This window comes from Epinephelus lanceolatus, chromosome 17, assembly GCF_041903045.1.
Source record: "Epinephelus lanceolatus isolate andai-2023 chromosome 17, ASM4190304v1, whole genome shotgun sequence".
In the NCBI taxonomy this organism is placed as follows: Eukaryota; Metazoa; Chordata; class Actinopteri; order Perciformes; family Serranidae; genus Epinephelus; species Epinephelus lanceolatus.
Window position 1 is genome coordinate 14,756,576 of NC_135750.1, and position 19,856 is coordinate 14,776,431.

The 19,856-nt window shown below is 40.8% G+C and overlaps 1 protein-coding gene across 5 annotated transcripts in view; it reads right to left on the bottom strand.

Moving 5' to 3' along the window:
* Positions 1-2,352: 2,352 nt before the first annotated feature.
* Positions 2,353-19,856, bottom strand: part of phactr2 (phosphatase and actin regulator 2) — a 57,636-nt gene continuing 40,132 nt past the window's right edge. For all 5 annotated transcript variants that reach the window (XM_033613368.2, XM_033613367.2, XM_033613372.2 and 2 more), the window contains 7 exons: positions 19,642-19,817; positions 17,616-17,772; positions 17,196-17,251; positions 12,912-12,973; positions 12,383-12,520; positions 10,783-10,859; positions 2,353-8,802 (listed from right to left, as the gene is read on the bottom strand). In XM_033613368.2, the coding sequence (XP_033469259.2) occupies positions 8,787-8,802; positions 10,783-10,859; positions 12,383-12,520; positions 12,912-12,973; positions 17,196-17,251; positions 17,616-17,772; positions 19,642-19,817 (682 nt within the window). In that variant the 3' untranslated portion in view covers positions 2,353-8,786. The remainder of the gene's footprint in view (positions 8,803-10,782; positions 10,860-12,382; positions 12,521-12,911; positions 12,974-17,195; positions 17,252-17,615; positions 17,773-19,641; positions 19,818-19,856) is intronic.

Below are 19,856 nucleotides of genomic sequence, written 5' to 3' on the forward strand. Positions count from 1 at the left end.
GTAGACACACTAGTGCTTTGAGCTAAATGCTAATGTGTGCTTACAGTGACAATGTTCAGCAGGTTTAAAATGCTCATCATAGTTTCATGACAACATTTGTCATAAGGAGGCACTGGAGTCTATCCCAGCTGACATTGGACAAGAGGTGGGGCACACCCTGGACAGGTATCACAGGGCTAACAGAGACAGACAACCATCCACACTCACATTCACACCTACGGCCAATTTAGAGTCACCAATTAACCTGCATGTCTTTGGGCTGTGGGAGGAAGCTGGAGTACCCGGAGAAAACCCACAGTGACACAGGGAGAACATGCAAACTCTGCACAGAAGGGCTCCCCCTCAAATCCCCCACCTTGGCTTCGAACCCTACCTGTGAAGCGACAATACTAACCACTGCACCACCATGCCACCCATTTGTCAATTTGCAGAAAACACAGAGCACAGATGAGGCTGATGGGAAAGTCTTGCAGGTATTTAGTCATAAATCAAGGGCTTGAACAAATAAATAATTTGACCTGATGGTGCCGCTTGAGGAAGTCTTCAGGTTCAATACATCTCTATGGGGAGATGAATGTCTGAACCAAATTTCATTGCAATCCATTTAATAGTTGAGACATTTCAGTCAAGTCACGGTCATGTGTATCATATCACTGTTTCTACAGTGATGTAGTATATGGGCTCAATTTGTCATGGGGAGGTGGAGGAGATGGTGGATTGTGCGACACCAAGGCAGACCACTGTTCAAGACCAACAAAGAACAAAATCAGGTGTTTTTTTTTTTTTTTTTTAGCTTTTTTAGCCCTCAAACGTGGGTGTTTTGTCACAACCTATTGCTGTTTTTCCACCAGGGACAGTGCCATGAAAAGCGCTTGTTTTTTACAATGACATTGCTACAACAGAGTGATTAAGTTAGCTCTGATCTATGGACTATGAAGCTAACTAGCCTATGCAACAGGTGAAGATTGCCTTTCAATAGTAGGTGGATCCACCTGATGCAGACATCATGATCACCAACCAATCAGGATTGGCATAATGAGAAAAATGTTTCTGAGGAATACGCAGGGAGGCATATCCCTTAGTGAGAAATCAAAATGAATGCCATAAATGAGAACTGTTTTCAGCAGCTTTTTAGCCCCCAACTGTTCTGTAGCAACCCGGTGGTGTTTTTCCAGCCTGGATTGTGCCAAGAAAAGCAGATGTTTTTTACAGAGACATTGCTGCTTTTCCACTGGGGATTATGCCAACACAACCAGGTATTTGAAATCAAAAAAATTTTTCCTAACCCTAAACAGTTGTTTTTTTTTGTGCCTACACCCAACCACGTTAACCACAGGGCTGTTGAAATGTAAAAAAAAAAAAAACCCTATAAGTTAGGACATATTTTTTACACAATCACATACAAATGAAACATATCTGTGGTTTGCAGAAAAATGCAATGCCAACTTTTTTTTCTTTTTTTGACTCAAAAGCACAGATGTAGTTGGCACTGAGGAACAGCTCAGAGGATCATCGCAGTCCTTAGGATTCATCCTCGGGGCACATTAAATGTCTGTAAAATGTTATAAAGATATTTCTGTCTGGACCAGATAGGTCGATCGACTGACGGAGCCATGGTCTCTTGAGCCACGCTGCTATCTTGGCTGATAAAAACACATATGTAATTTCACTTTAGGCAGACTCGCTTGTCCTTTTGTGACCCGAGCAGAAACTCAATGAGAGCCAGAAGGCACCGTGAGGTTCAGTGCAGATATCTCAGAGTAATTACGCTGTCATCCGTGACAATTATTCAAATTCAGGGCACACGGAAAGTGAAGAAAAAAGCTGAGTTAAAGGCTTTCTTTATTAAATAAAAAAAAAATCCAATATCCTATAAAGCCTTAATTGGCACTAATTGCTACACTTACGGGTTTCCAGGCTGTAAATTTGTCTGGGAGTCATCCTTGTGTCACTAGGAATAAAAACAAAAAATTGGCACAGTTTTTAAGTATTTCAGAAAATCTGCAAGGAATGATGTAATGTATTTAAAAATAAAACCCTACAGAGACTAAGTGTCTTTCCATTTTATGTCTCTGAATAGTGAATGAGGAAACATGGCCTTCAAGGACTCTGAAATCTGCCACCTAAAACCAGCTCTGAGCAGCGCAGCCAGCAATAATACAATGACAGAAAAGAGAGAAGGGGGATCAGTGAAATTTCACTTTTTCTTACATGCCTGTTAAGCCGTTGCAAATGCATTTCCTGGATCTATGAAAAGAAAAGTCAGTAGTATGAGTGGGTAAATGCTCATGTCCATAATTCAGTAATTAGAGTAATGCTGATCACATGACAAGAAAAACAAGGTCACAAAAATGATGTTTTCCCATCATTCTTTATATACAAAAACAATATACACAGTTTGGACATAACAGTAGCTGATATATGACATCATCCTATGACTTCAGAGATCAATTAAAAAAAAAATCAATGCATTTCAGTGACTGTAAATGCAAAGTTGGAGGGTTTATAGTGTGACTGACACTTGTGAATCCCCAGTAAATCCCAGTATCTTACTGTGAATTTAACATGATCAAGAAAAGGCAAAATAACGGAGATGTAAGCTCTTGGTCAACAACAGCAGCAGCAGCAGTCTGACTGTGGCTTTCTGATTTGGGGGGATTTGGTTTGTGTGTGATAAAGGAAGCACCATTACAACTGCAGACTTCCTCAAATGTAAACATTTTCATGAACTGGTGGAAGCCTCCAGTACTGCAAATTTAACAGCAGCAGCTGCGAATAGTTAAGTGTCAAAGTGTCCATTTTTAATGTTTAAAGAAATATATGTATCTTTAATTTCACGTATTCCATGTTATAGGTGATGTAAAGAAATGTGGGGTGTGTTACAACTTTTCTTTGGGTCTCAGGAGGTTTATCGTGTTGATGTTACAGTTCCACACAAGATGAGATGAAACAGACTGCAGCCATTAAAGTTTTTACAGGACGCGCTCCTTGTGATTAATACTGACTGGCAACACAAACTGTCAAGGCTCTACCAAACTCTCAACTGCTTTGTCCAGATGTTTAATCAGTTTCTGGATTAAAATATGTAAAGATGTGTTTATGCATCAGTGTTGCAGAAAAGAAAAAAAATGTGGTGACAGAGACCAGAATTAAGCTAGTAGTTTCATTATAAAATCACCTGTGCTTTAAAAGTAAGATTTCTAAAGCTTCTTAATTTCAACCTTTCTAGTCATTTATTTATAAGCAGTATACAAACACTTTATTAATGGTTTGTACCACACTATAATGTAGCTGTAAGCAAATATAAAGACATTTTTGAAGTGTGTATTAATGTATTTTGTCATTGATTATAACTTATCCGATCCATCCAGCAGCTACGCAGTAATGTTATCATTCAACTGGAGTCGAGTTTCGGCCCAACTGGAACATGTATCCAATCTGATATTCACTATTTTAACTCTGCTTTTAGTTTCCATCACTTCCTGAACGATGTTTTTGGCTCTTTGGCTGCCAAATGCTCCCCTCTCTTCAAAATGTAGCAGAAAGTTTAAGTCAGGTGTCACTGCAGGAAAAGAGGGTGCAACAAGATGATATCATTTAAAATAGAGACAGTCACAACTCAAACAAAGGGAAACAATGGATGTATAATATGAAGAACACACTGGGCTGTGGAAATAGAGGGATTTTAACAACTAATATTACAGCTTTGTGCTCTTGGAAGCCCTGTGTGCATATGTAAGCATGTTAAAAGCCATCCAGAGATGACAAATAGAGCCTGCAGTGGCCTACGCAATGACACAACGTCATGACTCTACATCATCATTTACTTCCTGAATCTCTTTCCATTGTACTGCAGCCACTTTAAAGGTCTTTAAATGCCACTGCAGTGTTTCCATTTAACTTTTATCAATGCAACAACTTTTCCACCTCCCCCCAACACAAAATTATTTTAGGATATTTAAAAAAATGTTTAAAGTTTTGGTGTTTCCACTCAGGTTTCTTTATGCACATATTGTAACTGCACAAAAAGACAGAAGGATGGAAACATACCTTGTATCTGACTGGTGTTTGGTGCTGAGAACGCAGTGAAACAGAGGGTTTTTAGAGTGTTTTGACTGAAAACACCTGCCTCCTGCAGCTGAAAACAACTCTACGAGAGCAGTGAAACTAAATGGAAACAGTAAAGTTGCACACTCAGCAGCGAAACCATGAGGTGAAACTCACTATTAAGCTCTGTAAAGCCGAGGGGAGCTGCAGAATCAGGTGATGATTCTCTGTAGGATCACTATGAGCAACTCCTGTCGCATTGCCACACTGTTTTCACATATTGTTTCTTAATAAATTAGAACAAAAATACAGGTTATAGCTGCTTTAAATGTCTTTAAATGTCATCTGCTTACACCTGCATAGCCATTTACCATCTTCACTGACTATACTGCTTATAAAATGCAAAAAGGACATTTTTCCATTTTATGCTGTAGAGATTAACTTGTCTTTTTTACAGAGATGAAAGCAGCATATTAATGAGTACTCAGCCATGATGGGATCAAATCTGTTCCACCTGGTGAGACTTTTAATTTGTGCATCTAAAATTTTTATTACAGTATTTGCTGCATTATGTTCTCTTTTATAGAAGCACATTTTCCATTACATGGACTCATATTTACTTACTATTAAAATGCAGCTAGACTTAATACTGTGCTTAAACTCATGTAGTTTAAATTTCAAGTCACATCCTGTTTGTTTTTTTCTACTTTGTGCAAGCTGACCAACGGCCATCTGAAGATATAAATCAAAAGCGACGTCCAGAAAGGATTATAAACTGCTTTTAAACTTAGTCTCCATCCATGAAATACCTGCTGCGTCGCACCTGCTGACTTCAGTTAGAGTGAAGGTGGAAGCGAATATGAAATAAGCAGTGTGTGTAATGTAATGGTCTGTTTAGGAAACAGGTAGGTTTGGTAAAGACGTGACAGTTATTTAACAAACTGTGCTTGGTATGATAAACAGCACTGAACTCCTCATTTCATTATTATTTTCTGGGGATGATAAAAAAAAATAAGACGACTAAAATCAGAGCTTAAAACATTCACATCAAAGTTCTACTGTATATTACTTGTAGTAAAATTGATTTCAATGTATGCACATGCTTGATATACATTATGTACAAAATAATCATTATATATAACAACATAGACATTGACATGAATGAATACTGTTGGTTCTTTTCCATCGCTGTACACCATTTCAACCTCCGCACATTCAGAAGCAGAGAGAAGAAATCAGTCCTTTTTTGGATACTATTTTGTACGAGTGACGACTGTTGTGGAGGTCTATTGTGAGCACACAAGCCTTTGGACGTCAGCAAGCTCAATCTGTCAGTAACTTTTCAGCCCGAATTTCCTTCGTAGTGCTGGGAGGGAAAAAACATTTTTGTTTGGTATTTCTATGAACATCCGCGGCAATGACTGAGCCATCATGGTGTTTTATTCTCTCCCAGCTTCTAAAATATTTCTGATGGCGAGTTATAGTTTCAGGTTCTCTGTCTGCTTTCATGTCCTTTCACATTTCACCTTTGACTTATCTGAGCTTTCTTATCATTACTGAATGATCCCCTTTACATCTTGCATTAACATACATCTTGAGTATCTGGAGCATGTTGAGGCAGAAAATCTATAGATGCACCGAGGTGAATCCAAATCACCTCAGCCATGTCGCCAACAAACTATAAATCAACACACACTGAGGATCTGTGTATCTGCGCATTTAAACAAAGGGAAATCCCTTTGAGTGTAATCAAGTTGTTGTGCAGCTGACTGTGTTCTCCATTTGTATTTAATCTCCTTACAATGAAATTTAATTCAGACTTATGAAAGTCTAAACATCTTGCCAAGAGTGCACAAAATCCAAATTTAATCTCAAAGAGTACTGGAATATAAAAAATGTATAACCTCCTGTGTTCCTGCTCAGGGCTGGGACACATGCTGCATCTTTTGCTTTCTGGAAAACGCAAGGTCGGGTGCTGGGTGTTACTCTTGTGCCTACTCTGTGCCAACTTTCAAGGCACTGTAGCAGGTTGCGCCTGATGTTGCTAAGCGACCATAACCAGCACTGCATCATAGCCTACTAGACATCCTGAGTTCAGAGCTGATCTTCTTCCAGACATTTTGTTTTTCAAGTATATATGAAGCATTACATGTCATCCATGGGACAGATGTAAAGCTCTGGGTAGACCTGCGCTAAAATAATCAACTTCTACTCCATATCTATCATTAAAGGAGGAAGGGCAGATATCTACCAGCTGTGATTGGTTGTTCCCCATCACATGACATGCTGTGCACATTGCTGCATTCCCAAAGTTGAACTTAATTTATCACAGGGTGTCGCTCTTACTTTTGACTTTCTGCCTTCTGCAAATCTACATTGAAAACAATGGATTTAAGGGTGCAAAACATGCAGCATGTGTACGAGCCCTTATTAGATTACTATAACACATACTCATATTTTAGTTTTGCCTTCTATGTGATGTAAAAGAAATAGTTCGACATTTTGGGAAAAGCTCTTATTCACATTTTTGCCTGGACTAAGGTGAGAGGATCGACACCGCTCTGATCTCTGTGCCCTACTTCGGAAGCTACAACCAGCAGGTGATTAGCTTAGCTTAGCATAAAGACTGGATACAAAGGAAACAGCTAGGGTTAAAAAACCCAAAAAACAAACAAAAAAAAAAAAAAACAAATGTGAAGAGCCAGGTGACCTGTTTCCTCCTGCTCCCAGTGTTTATGCTAATCTAAGTGAATCACCTGCTGGGGGTATCAAGTCTGTGCACTTTTAATGAAGCTACAACTAGCTTAGAATAAAGACTGAAGACGGGAACAAGAAAAACAGCTAGCCTCAGTTAAAACGTTAAAAAAAAAGTCTACCATCACCCCTTAATAAACAACTTGTCTTTTTAATGTGTGCAAAAACCAAAATATGAAAAGCCAGGCTAGCTGTTTGCCCCTGCTCCCAGTGTTTATGCTAAGCTAAGCTAATCACCTGCTGGCTAACACTCAGCCAGAATGTGAATAAATGCATTTCAGCACTGCAGCTAATGATTATGTTGACTGTTAATTATTTTCTTTATACCTGAATAATTGATTCATCTATTAAAAGTCAGAAAATAATGAAAAATGTCTGTTATCACTTCCCATAGCTGACATATTCAAATATGATTCATATTGCTTGTTTTATTTGACCACTCAAAATCTTGAAAGATTTAAATTCAACTTCATATATGATAAAAATGACAATCAATTGCTGCCTGTTTGTCACATTTTTGGCCTTTTGCTTTAAAAAAAAAAAGAATGAAATGATAAACTGATTATGAAAACAGTGGCTGATTAAGTTTTTGTTCATCAACTAATTGTTTCAGCCCCAGTGCTTTCCCCAAAAAGTTGAGCAGTTCCTTTAAATTTTCAGGATCAAAGAGAAAACTGTATAAAACCGTATGTTGATAAAACCAGATCATAACCACTGGATTCAAGGTGCATGTTAGGGCAAGGTGTGAAAGGACCACTTGTCAGCATATCTATCACAGGCTGCAGACGGATGAAATTGCAAAAGCACGTTCACGAAAATGGAAAAATAAAGTACTTCTCCACTTCTTCGAGAGGCCTGTTGATTGCTTTAGTGCTGGAACTCTCACTGCCTGTTCTCTATTTATAAAACCACCATCGGGAGTCCGCCAGACAATATCAAAACTTTCAAATAAGAAAACCAGCATACAATCAAATACCTGCTTTTTCTTTGGCAACAAGTCACTCCGAGTGAGCGCTTCAGCAAAAAGCCTAACATGAAAAACTGTCAGATCCTCTAAACAGCAAGTCCAGCACTTTGTGATCAGAGGTTTGCACTAAATAACTCAGCACAAGATATATGACGGTGCATGATCACCGTGTATCATCAGGATGAGTGCTGAGAGATTAGAACTGGCTGGAATTGGGAGTGATTTCCATTGCACTTCACTATCAGAGCCTCAGGTGCCCACCGATCCCTCAGCTTCAGTAGTTATAAATATAACACTCGCAGATTGCTCTTCATCTACATACACATCTTCATCCTCACAGTCGATAACTCTTATGATATAATGCCCTCTAGTGGCAATATACTTTTAATATGTCTAAAAATGAACCGCAGTATTTCAGATTCAGCTCCGAGAGGCACATCGGAGCAGAACAAACTGCCTCTCCTCCCCTCTGATCTATGACATAGGCACTGACAACAGCACTCAACCATCCAATCACTCCCACTTCCTGTTCTGGGAGGATGCCCATATATGGCCATTTGGCTGTATGACCAGACATACCTTGGCAAGTATACAAACTCTGTAGTACAACTGAGCCACATTCACTACTAAGAGGGTAACTCTGCCAATGTTTCCTCCCTGGAACCTCTCGTGACATGGCCTGAAGTGAACCACAACAAAGACACAACATCATATACCCGCAGGTTCTGGTCATATACATAATAAATAATCTAATCAGAGCGCTAGACACACCACTGTTCTGACTATAGATATGTGCAAATGCTTCACTGGTGTCCATGGATGGCCAAAAGGCCTTAAGGCACACCTGTAGCTGTCACTATAGACAGACATACGTCATACATCATCAGGAGCGGGAGGATCCCAAAGCAAGTGGACTGAGCTGTGTACTGAGGGTCGGGGAGGGCTGTGGGAGACTGCTGGGAGCTGCGGACCGGAGAGCTTGTGGTGCTGACGTCCAGCTGGCAGTGAGAGCTGGCGCTTAGGGCCGATGGAATCTGGAAACACAGACACACCAGCTTAGTTTATGAAAATACAACACACGTACACAGTGTAATGGAAAATCTACAAATCAGTTATTAGGAATCACTTTTTTGGCTCTACTTTAAATGCTGTCACTGCAGAGCAAAGATATACAAGCAAACAGTGTAGTTTAGGGTCACATGGATTGCAATCAACTTGTTTGAACAATTTAAAGGAGCAGTTCACCCCCAAGTCTGAAATACATACAGTATCTTTCCTCTAACCTGTGGTGCTACTTCTCAATCTAGACTGTTTTGATGTGAGTTGAAGAATGTTGGAGAGATCAGCCATAGAGATGTCTGCCTTCTCTTGAATATAATGGAGTTAGATGGCTTGTGTAGCTCGAAGCACCCCCCCCCCCCCCCCCATTTTCTTTCGACTGAGCTACAACCGCCAATGGTATCACTGTGCAGACGGAAACTTATGGACTAGAGGCTTGTCGTCATGACAGCTCAAGATGTAAACATTAATGGCATCCTTCTCGGCTGAGCTGTAACATTAGTTAGCTCTGTGGTGCGAGGTAAGCTAGCAGTAGATGCACTCTTCCTTCGGCGGATGGATGACACGGTTGGCGGGTGTAGTTCAGTATAAGGGAAATAGTTCCAACACCAAACAGCTCTGTGGATTATCTTGAGCAACCAGGTCATGATTTCTGGACAGAGACATCGATGTTGAGTTTTTCAAATGTAATTTTTTGGCACTTTGAGCACCACAAGCTGAGTGACATCCAGTTCCATTATGTTCAAGAGAAGGCAGACGTCTCTACGGCCGAAATCTCTAATACTCTGCAAATCGCACAAAAATCTAGAGCAGTGGTTCCCGACTGGCCCAGGCACGGGGTCCAGATTCTGCCTTAGTCATTAGTTCAAGGTCCACGCAGTTTAATACATTCAGCGTCGTACTTGTGTTTGGCCATGTCATTGAGCTAGTTTGCTGTCTCTGTCAAGTAGCTGTCTGTTAGTCATTCACTCTACAGTAGAAAACAGCACTTCAAAATAAAAGCTCTGTGCTGGAAATTGACTGTACATAAAAATAAAGTGTGTTTTTTTTTACAAACTTGACGTGTTTGCAAGTCACTTGCGGTCCATTCAGACTGGACACGCGACCCTTTCAGTTGGGAACCACTGATCTAGAGGTTGAATAGCACTACAGCTATTTTGGATTTTGGGGTGAGCTGTCTCTTTTTAGTGACCGCCCTAAATCACATCCAAAAGTAAAATCCTTTTTAGCAGATGCTTAATAGCGTGCAATATTCACGGCACAATTAGACTCTGCATTTTATAATCCAGTAATAAATTCAATGATCTATTGCTGCTATGTTTTGATCCAATATGGATTTTTACCAGGCAACAAAACACTCCTCAAACAGCTGCCCTTCAAAAATGAATTTATAGTTACCTTGAGCCACAGCCAATGCTTTAGGGAAAGAAAATGGTTTGGTGTAATGATGTATGATGAATGAATCATAAAGATTTATGACCTATGGTTTTTGATTTATTAGGACTCATGTGCTCCTAATGCAGCTCGACTTGGCAAAAGACAAATAATGAGAAACTTCAATCCAATGTTTTTAACTGATATTGGTCAAATATGCAGTTGTTTAGGAAATATATATTAATTAAAATATGTATAGTTTTTTACTGGTGGACTCAATCTGTCTGATCTCTGCACAGCGATACAATATAAAACCATGTCACACAGATCTAATAACACATGAGAGAGTGAATCTGAACTTTATTGGCGATCAATGTCTGAGGATAATGAACTGGGGTCGACCCAGGTGGACATCATGACTTTAATGTGGTTAGTGGGAATGGCTTTGGAGGATCAGTGTAATATAAATATTGATCAGAGTAAGCTAATAAGCTGCAGGATTTACGGGGATAAATTACTAATGAGGTTTGAGTTATCGTCAGAGTCGGCTAAATGGTGAAGGTCATCGACCACTCGAGTACCTGGTGAACTGTTTGCTGTCTTCATGAACCTCCATCTCTCGGCTCTTAAACTCATTCAGCTCCTTACGGATAGCAGCCTGAGGGACAAAACACACACACGCACGCACACACACGCGCACGCACGCACACACACACACACACACACACACACACACACACACACACACAAGATGATAAATGCACTTAGCAGGACAAGGTTACCTGTTCCCCCAGCACACACAACAACAAAACACAGCTATTGCGCAGCTGTGTTTTCCACTCTCATCACATCCTGTCTGTGGCCTCTCTTTTGGACTACTTGAGCTAATGCACTCGGTCTATAAATCTGCACAGCTGCAAACTTTGCTTCAGGGAAAAATCCACAATTCACAGTGTAATGTTGAAATGCTGACAGGCCAAAATTTAAGAAAAGGGCTGGCAAGACCAACATGCACATGAACACGTACATAGCAGCAAATGTGCTTTCTTCTCTGTTCTCTTAGGGCAGGATTAACTCAAACAAACTGTTAAACCCTTAAACTAAATTAAACATGAAAATTGGGCCTTGCATTTGACTAGGGATGTTCTTAACAACTAATATGTGTGACTCTTCAACAAAATATATACATCAAAAGATATATTAATATGTGTTTTTTTAATATATACACATATAAAATAGAATTGACTTTAATTTACAAATAAAACAAAATAAATATAAATCAAGTTTAACCAACTAGTATTTCTGGTGCATACTAGCAAGGGTAACAACTTTTAAACAATTTATCCTGCACATCCTTGTCTTTGACTGGCCTCAGAAAACCCTCTGTCACAGGTAATTTTTAATTTTTCTTCATACATAATTTGCTCCACCCTCCTGGCACTTCTACTGGATATGCAGGTGATGCAAATTAAGGATTTATGATGGACATCTGTGATTTCTGTATGTGGTGTAGTTCTAAACATCACCAGCAGAGGGCAGGCTTGACATAGAAACTTCCCTTAAGCACACCCTTAGGGTCTTTCTCCTTCTCTGAGGAGTTGTAAAGACATAGAGGACAGTAGACAGTAGTTTTTACAGTAGATCGGACACGTGTATCATCTCACTTCTTGCAGGACAAGCAAAACAAATTTAATCTGCTTAACATAAAGTGTAACATACTTTATGCAGTCAAAAGTATTAAGTGTTCCTCTGTGCACCAAGCAAGGTCCACAAGAATATGTTTTTGTGAGTTTGATGTGGAAGATCTCAATCATCCTGCACAGAGCCCTGGCATCAACTCCATCCAACACCTCTGAGATGAACTGGAACATCAAGCCAGATCTCATCACCCAACTTCACTAATGCTCTTGTGGCTGAGTGGGAGCCAATCCCTGCAGCCAACAGTTTGTGGACAACTTCCACAGCAGAGTGGAGGCTGTTATAGCATCAGATGAACGCCTGCCCAAGGCTTTGGAATTAAATATTAAACAATCACATATGGGTCCATATACTTTTACCAGCGTTGATATCCTTTAACCACCTGTAGTTCACCTGCACTGTTACAAACTGGCAGCAGGGTGATGAGCTGATTAGATAATAAAGAAATGAATGATTTGCAATGAAACTTAGTGGCTGTGGTACCTTATCAGCGGGAGTAAGCCGTGTCCAGGGTTTGTCTGCCCGCCGGTCATAATCCTTGGCGTCCGTTACCTCCACGTACTCATTAAAACGCAGGATCCTGCGAGCGACAAGCTCTGCCACCGTAGGCCTCACACTCAGCTACACACACACCCACAGAAATAGGGAGAGAAATTAGAAAATTACAGATTCAAAAATGGTCTTCCCACTGTTTTTCTTTTTTGTTTTAAGCCATATTAAAGCTTAATGACTATACATGACTATGTGCTTATGTTTAATTTTATCATTGTATCCTCTATTGATTATTTAAAAGGTTTCTGGGAAGTAAAAGTTATTAATGACCAGACAAGCATCAGTTCCATCTATGTCCACTAGATGGGCTGATCTCCCCACTCAAAGCAGTTTCCTGCCTCCTAACGTGACTCATGAGGTGGAGCAAAACATATTAGCACCTAAATATAGACTCACTGTGTCTTCTCTCTTCTTGCTTATGTGTGTGTGTGTGTGTGTGTGTGTTTGGTGTTTACAGTACCTTTCTGGAGAGTCTCCTTTTAATCTCTTGCTTGGCTTCTTGCTCCTCTGCCTCATTCTTCTCTGCATGCACAAAACAAACAGTCGTATCACACCTACTGTGTCTGCAACAAGCTTCTACTTCTATTTATAACAGCAAGAAGTGAATTGCCATATTACAGCGTGTCCACGGCTGTGAAGCTGTGTTATTTCCTTTACATAAGCAGCAGCTAAAGGGGGAACTATGTCTTTTGATTTCATCTGGAGACAGACTGAATCATGTGAGTTGAATCTGTAACGCATTCTCTCTCCCACAGCGTCTTCATGGATGTATAATATGTATACTGTATGTCTGTGAAGGCAACACGTGGCTGACTTGGCCTGGAGAGATGGTAAACTCCTCGACCTCTATTGGCTCCATTTGAGATTGAAATAGAAACAAGTCACCTAACGCTTCTTTCCCATAATCAGAACAACTGTGTGGAGGTACTTTTTTCTTTGTGTCTCTTCCTGAGGGAGAAGTCACACAATAAATCTCCGCTGCTTTGATCTTCATGTGTACACATCGAAGGCTGGCTTTGTTTCTCCTGTGTTAGGACCACACCGAGGCTGCGTGTTACACTGTCGGGCCCAGGTTTTATAATGGTCAATAGGGCTCAGGTTGGGTCCCACTCTGTTACTGCTGGTCCCGGGTTTAATTATCATTAAGTGTAGGCTAATGCCTGAGTGGATCTGATAGGACATGTTATCAGCGCTGATCAAGAGAGACGTATAAGCGCCGTGTGTCTAGCTTGTGACGATTATGCTGACTCTTGATTACAAGAGTCAAAGTAAGGTGGAAAAAAACACTGAGCAGCAGTGTCAGCCCTCAATATTCACAATGTGGATTTATTTTATTAACAAACGTTTTCTTGTTATTGGTTGATCCCTATGGACTAAAGGAGTGTAAATAATCGAGGAACGGGCACATATTGAGTCTTAGTAACAACTTCAAACGTTTGGAGTCACCACTTTTTTTTATTCGTCTCTCTTGGTAACCATGCTGATAAATCTGAATTTATTAGGGCTTATTTTGGCACTCATAGTTTCCGTAACATGAACTGAATGATTGAATTGTGGAGAATCTAGCTGATGCAGCTCTGACAAAAGTTTAAAATTTATATCTCTATGGTATAACTGGTCGCCGGCAGGTTTTACAGCAGCTCACATTGCAATGACAACAACAAAATAAATGACAGTGGATTAAAATAATAAGGGCAACACTGTGGTGCAGTGCTTAGCATTGTCGCCTCACAGCAAAAGGGTTCCTAGTTCGAACTTAGGGTGGGGGAGCCCTTCAGACTTTGCATGTTCTCTCTGTGTCAGTGTGGGTTTTCTCCGGGTACTCCGGCTTCCTCCCACAGTCCAAAGACATGCAGGGTAATTGGCGACTCTAAAATGGCTGTAGGTGTGAATGTGAGTGTGAATGGTTGTCTGTCTCTATGTGTGGTGACCTGTGCAGGGTGTACCCCGCCTCACGCCCAGTGTCAGCTGGGATAGGCTCTAGCCCCCTGTGACCCCCAACAGGATAAGTGGTTACAGATAATGTATGAACAAAAGGAATAAAATAAAAATAGACATCTAAAACATTATTAAACATTACATACAGTAAAATGTGTGTGAACAGAATATTGTATTGAATTTGAAAAACTTATAAGCAGTAGGACGCCATTTTTAGTAGCCGATATCATTATTGGATTTGTCGGGCCTATAAAACAGACCCAAGACCCGTCAGGTCTCTCTTCTCTGCCGGCCAAAACAGGTGGGAGAAATATATTTTTAAAAATTAGCCAACTGGGTCACAGAACAAACAAAACAACACATCCCTGGTCCATTTTGGTTCGGTTTGGTCATTTTGGACCCGTGAATACCTCTATAACAATGTAAACCAAGATACTTAAACGTTGCAAACCAGCTGGTTGAATAATCTTGGTGCAAATGTAAACACGTCCTCACATGCCCCTCGACACTATTTATATCGGTAGATCAGTATCACTACAGCAGGCAGTTGTAAAGACGAAGGCCCATCCTGGCAGTTTAGCAGCTGCTGTATATCTAATGTGTTGAATTACAGCCTCTGAGAGCTGAAATGTTCCGTCATGGATAAACTGTGGGTACACACTTGATCAGAAACATGTTTGGATAACTTTAAGTTCTTCTATTGTCATGTCATACTGTGTTATATTCTGTATTCAAAGATTTCTGAGTTTGAATTTTTAATTTCCTGTGTTGTAACCACTGGGTACAAACTGGTGATTGTGTGCCGCTCTTTTCTACTTATTTTCCACTTAGCATAAAGTATATTTACTGAGTCTTTAGCAGCACAAAAAGCTGTTTGAACTGGTTCAGCAGGGCCACGAGCAAAACGACTAATACCCAAAGCTTAAATGCTTCTTTTGGGTCTCTGAAATGCAAAGCTGGCACAGAGCGCGAGCCAGCAAACCCTCCAGCAGGATGATTAAAGCCCTGCTTGGTAGCATTACAAACCAATTTTACTGCCTATTTGACTGTCTATTTAATATTTATCTGGGCTAGTGTGTGGTGTGTGTATTACGTACAATGCAGCCCAACTAACCGACCTGAACTGGCTAAACTTTTATTAATGTGGTTTACTGTGACCATAGTAAAAAGGGGAAAAAACATAAAGAGTCCACAAACCCAATTTTGAGGCAGTCTGTGAAATGTCAGTGTGACTGACCACATCCGCTTGGTGTAGGAGACACACAGCCTCTAATAGACGGTAACTCATAATTTAGTTGGACATATCTGTCTCATCTATTTGATTAATGAGACACACAGGGTTATATCTGGCAATATGTTGCTGCCACTAATACCTGTTATAACCTGGAACATCTATTTTGTTCAGACATGGAGCTTCTCTTAGTGTGAAAAATAGCAGTCCTGCAGAGAAAGTTGCTATTCGCATCAGACAGAGAAACAAAATAAAATGTGTCAATATCGTCGAAGCATTTCAGAGATGGAGAGAAATTGTTGGTAATAGTTCAGCCTTCTGCAGCACCTACTGAATTGCAGGCTATGACATACGTCCATCAACGTCAGTATGCAAGAACAAAATGTAATCTACACTGCTGTAGTAGTGAGAGAAAAACTAAAACAAACATGAATCAAGCCCTTGTTATGGTGGCATTTACTGTATGTGTCGAGAAAGCCTGAAGAAGAGGTGGAGGATGTGGATGCGGTTGTGGCTGAGGAGAAGAGGCCAACTTGGCATGCCATTTTTGCAACTAGAGCTCTAAGTGTATTTATTAGCATCTACTGGCATTTGGCATTGCCGTGCTGATCAGTGTCATTTCATGCTACATTTCTATTGGTTTGGTAGTAGATGTAGGTCATAGCAGCAGTCACACAGTGAGATGGTCATCCCAAATTTCCGACACTGTCATTATTTTATCCCAGGCTGTCTTTCATCACAAGACTGTGGCAACGGCCATCCTTGAACCTAGGTAGGACCACCATTATAGAGCCACAGCCAAACGTTTCTTTCACATTGGTCATCTTTTGTATGGGACAGCCCAAAATCACATAGTGTATATCGGGCCTTCCACAGGTTAGACCCGGCACTGCTGCTGGCCCCCAGCCCAGTATGAGAGTGTGTTTGGGTGTTGTGCTGGCCAAATTTGAGTCACTCCAGCAGCCAATCAAAGGTCCGTATCCTGAGCTGCTGCATGCTCTGCTTCTGGGGAAACAGTCCACAGCGGCGGGGAGCGAGGCGAAGAGACCATGGGGTAGCTAGCTAGCTAATTCTTGTCTCACTTGTGGTTTGATAGAGAGTGTGGAAGGGGCAGGCAGGACAAATGAGCTGTAGGCAACTGTACAATGAAACAGGATTCAATAAATTAACGTCCGGGAAACACTGGGTTACTATATGAAGCACATGCATATGCTCGTGGTCGTCTGGCGTGTATTTTCAGAGTCTGCCTTTTGTTTTTGTTTTCCTGATTTCTGCCTACCTCAGCCGTGATATCGCAACCCGGTGTTACTACACTTTTCACCAGCCTGATAACACATATCCCATCATGTATCAGATGAGGCTGTGCAGCACTGTCAGCGTGCTTTACATTTAAAGTTTCGTTAGGTGTGAATAAAATTAGTCTAGAAACTTAAGTAGTTGCAACTGCACACACATTTCCATGCCACCATTTTGATTTTTCATAATATTTCCATGACTTAAAAATAATACATGAATATTACTAAACATAGTGCATCACATCACCCCACAGTTCAATAGTGTATCTCAGAAACTTACGCTTGAGGATGTTTCTCTGCTCCAGCTCCTCTGTGGTGGGTCTTTGGCTCAGGCGCCTGGAAATACAAAACTGTGTTCACGTACTTTATACAAGGAGCAGATAAGAACTGGTTTAAAACATTACACTGACTTCAGAAAAACAACCTGAATTATCAAAAAAACATTTGTGCAAAACATTTGTTGTTTTAAATCTTACACCCTTTTCTTGCTGTTAATCCAAAAGCTGTCTGCCTCATCTGGTAGAGAAGGCCAAACTGAACTTGAGCACAGATTTGTACTGTGCATCATTTGTACCAGTACACCGCCCACAGCTACACCAAAAAACAATTAGCACTCTGTTTTTACCCCACAGCTCCGCCAAATCTACGAGGAAACTTCACACCTAGCTGCATTTTCACAGCACACTGAGTATGGGTGTACCTGACTAGTTTGCTGCCTATCTGCTGGCGGAGCTCGTGTCTCTCCGTCTCCGAGCTCCGCGGCAGAATGTTTTTCTCCTCCAGCTCTCTCTTGCTGGGTCGGTTCCCCAGCTTGATGTTCAGGGTGTCTCGTCGGCGGATCTTCATGGCCAGAGAACCTGAGACAGAGATACAATGGGGAGAACTTGTCACAGGTTTCTGAGGGCCTTGAAACAAGCTGCATGGACAGTTGAGATGCAAATGCAGTAACGGTGGCTTATTTACATTAGGGCTGTGTATTGGCAAGAATCTGACAATGCAACGATACAACGGTTACAATTCAATATACTGCAATATATTGTGATACTGTGAGCAAAGCGATATATTGCGATTTTTTAAAACCTAATTTTAGGGAATATGTCAATAGCCTTTGGGGGTTTAAACACAACACAAATGAACAACTGCCATTAAGCTCTGCGTGTCAATTATGAATCAAAAATGAATAAGGTTTTTCAGAATCAATACAGTTTCACAAAACTTCAACAAAACATCCACCGACAACCCAGATTAGCTTCTAGCTAAAGATGTCAGCCATTTGGGAGGTAACAGAGCCGGCATGATTATCATCAGCTGCAATGACACCCTTACTGTCACTATGATAACTTGTTTTTTTTTGGTGTTTCAATGCTCAACGAAGTGATAGAGTTATAAAACACTGGTCAGTGTGATTTATACCATTAACTGCGGGTGCACATGACTATGACTTGTTGGAATGTACAACATGTGAAAGTAAAAGAGGAACCTAATGAACTTGTGACTTAGTGTACTCTAAAGAGCATGCATCAATGACTACGTTTGCGAGGCCTCATTTGAATGTAGCCTTTTCCTATTGAACTGTTATGCATCCTGTATAATTCACCAAGAATACCAATCTAAAGCATACCCAAAGTAAACTGAAAACTGTTCTTGTTCTGTGTTTAGTATCTGTACATGCATGGTCTCATTTAAAAAGGTAGCACTCTGAAATTTTTCCCCAACAGTCAGAATCACTGTAAGTGCTTCTGTCATTAAGTTACACATGTTTAAACTGAAATAAAAAGGTTGTTTAACTCGCCTGCATTTTCTCTTGAGAAAAGATGCTGCACATGTCTGTAACCGGGAGGTATGAGCTGGTAAACACAGTGTTCAGTTGTTTTTACATGTGACAGAAGCGTTTAGTGAACCCACTATGGCGGTTGTATCTTTAAATGGTCCGAATCAATCTAATCACAAGAATCTTCGCTTTCCGACAACATGCGGCATGTGTATGTGGCGTAACTATAGAAGCTGCGCGAAAAGCAAAGTGTGTAACTAACAGTGGAGTTGTCATGTATGCACTGTGCACAAACGAACTAGCCAACAGTTTGCAAAGCTGGGGTAGAGATGCATGACCAAAGGAAAAGCCCACATTGCTAGTTGGAAGGAAAAACACACCTACTTCTAAACATTATGAAAGACTTGTACAAATATCGCAGCGCCGACTTCTTAAGAAGGTGGCTGAAGGAGTGAAAAAGGGCGGCGGTGTTCGCATGGTCGAACACGTCTGCCACTGGTGGAAAAGTCATGTTTTGATGCATTTAACTTTTCCGTATTTTAATGTGATGAACGACATATTAGGGCATGATACCTGGAGTATGTACGGCTGCATGTAAATGGCAGTATTAGCGGAATATTCATTGTAATTAGTCGTGTATACAGCTTAGTAGGACTCTTATCTTTTTTGGAATAAAGTCAAAAAATTGAATATTTTGTGCATGTGAACATAGTCACTGTGTCGGATGTGAATAAAAACCTAGAGCTGCCTTTTCCTTCCAGTGTTTAGCCAGCGTTTACAAAATAAATAGCATATCCTAATGAAATGCCTCGCACACACAACCTACACATCATCACGTCACAGCTGACGATGTGTGGTCATGAGGAGCTTCTCTAAAATGTTCGCACAATATGCATGTGACTTTTTCCTGTGTGTCTCCATTACTGTGTGGTGTGTTACAAAACTCATGCCGTACTAGTTGTGTACTCGTCCTCCTCCTCTTCCTCCTCCTCATCGCGGTACAGGATTGGTCCGTCAGAGTCAGAGTCGCTAGTTTGGCTGTCTCTCGGCCTATCGGGGATCACCGTCACCTCGGCCTGCTCCGTGTTCACACTGAGACCCTGCGGCCTTTCACCATGACCCTCTGCTGACCTACAGGAAACGGTAACAAGACAGTGTGAGGGCACATAT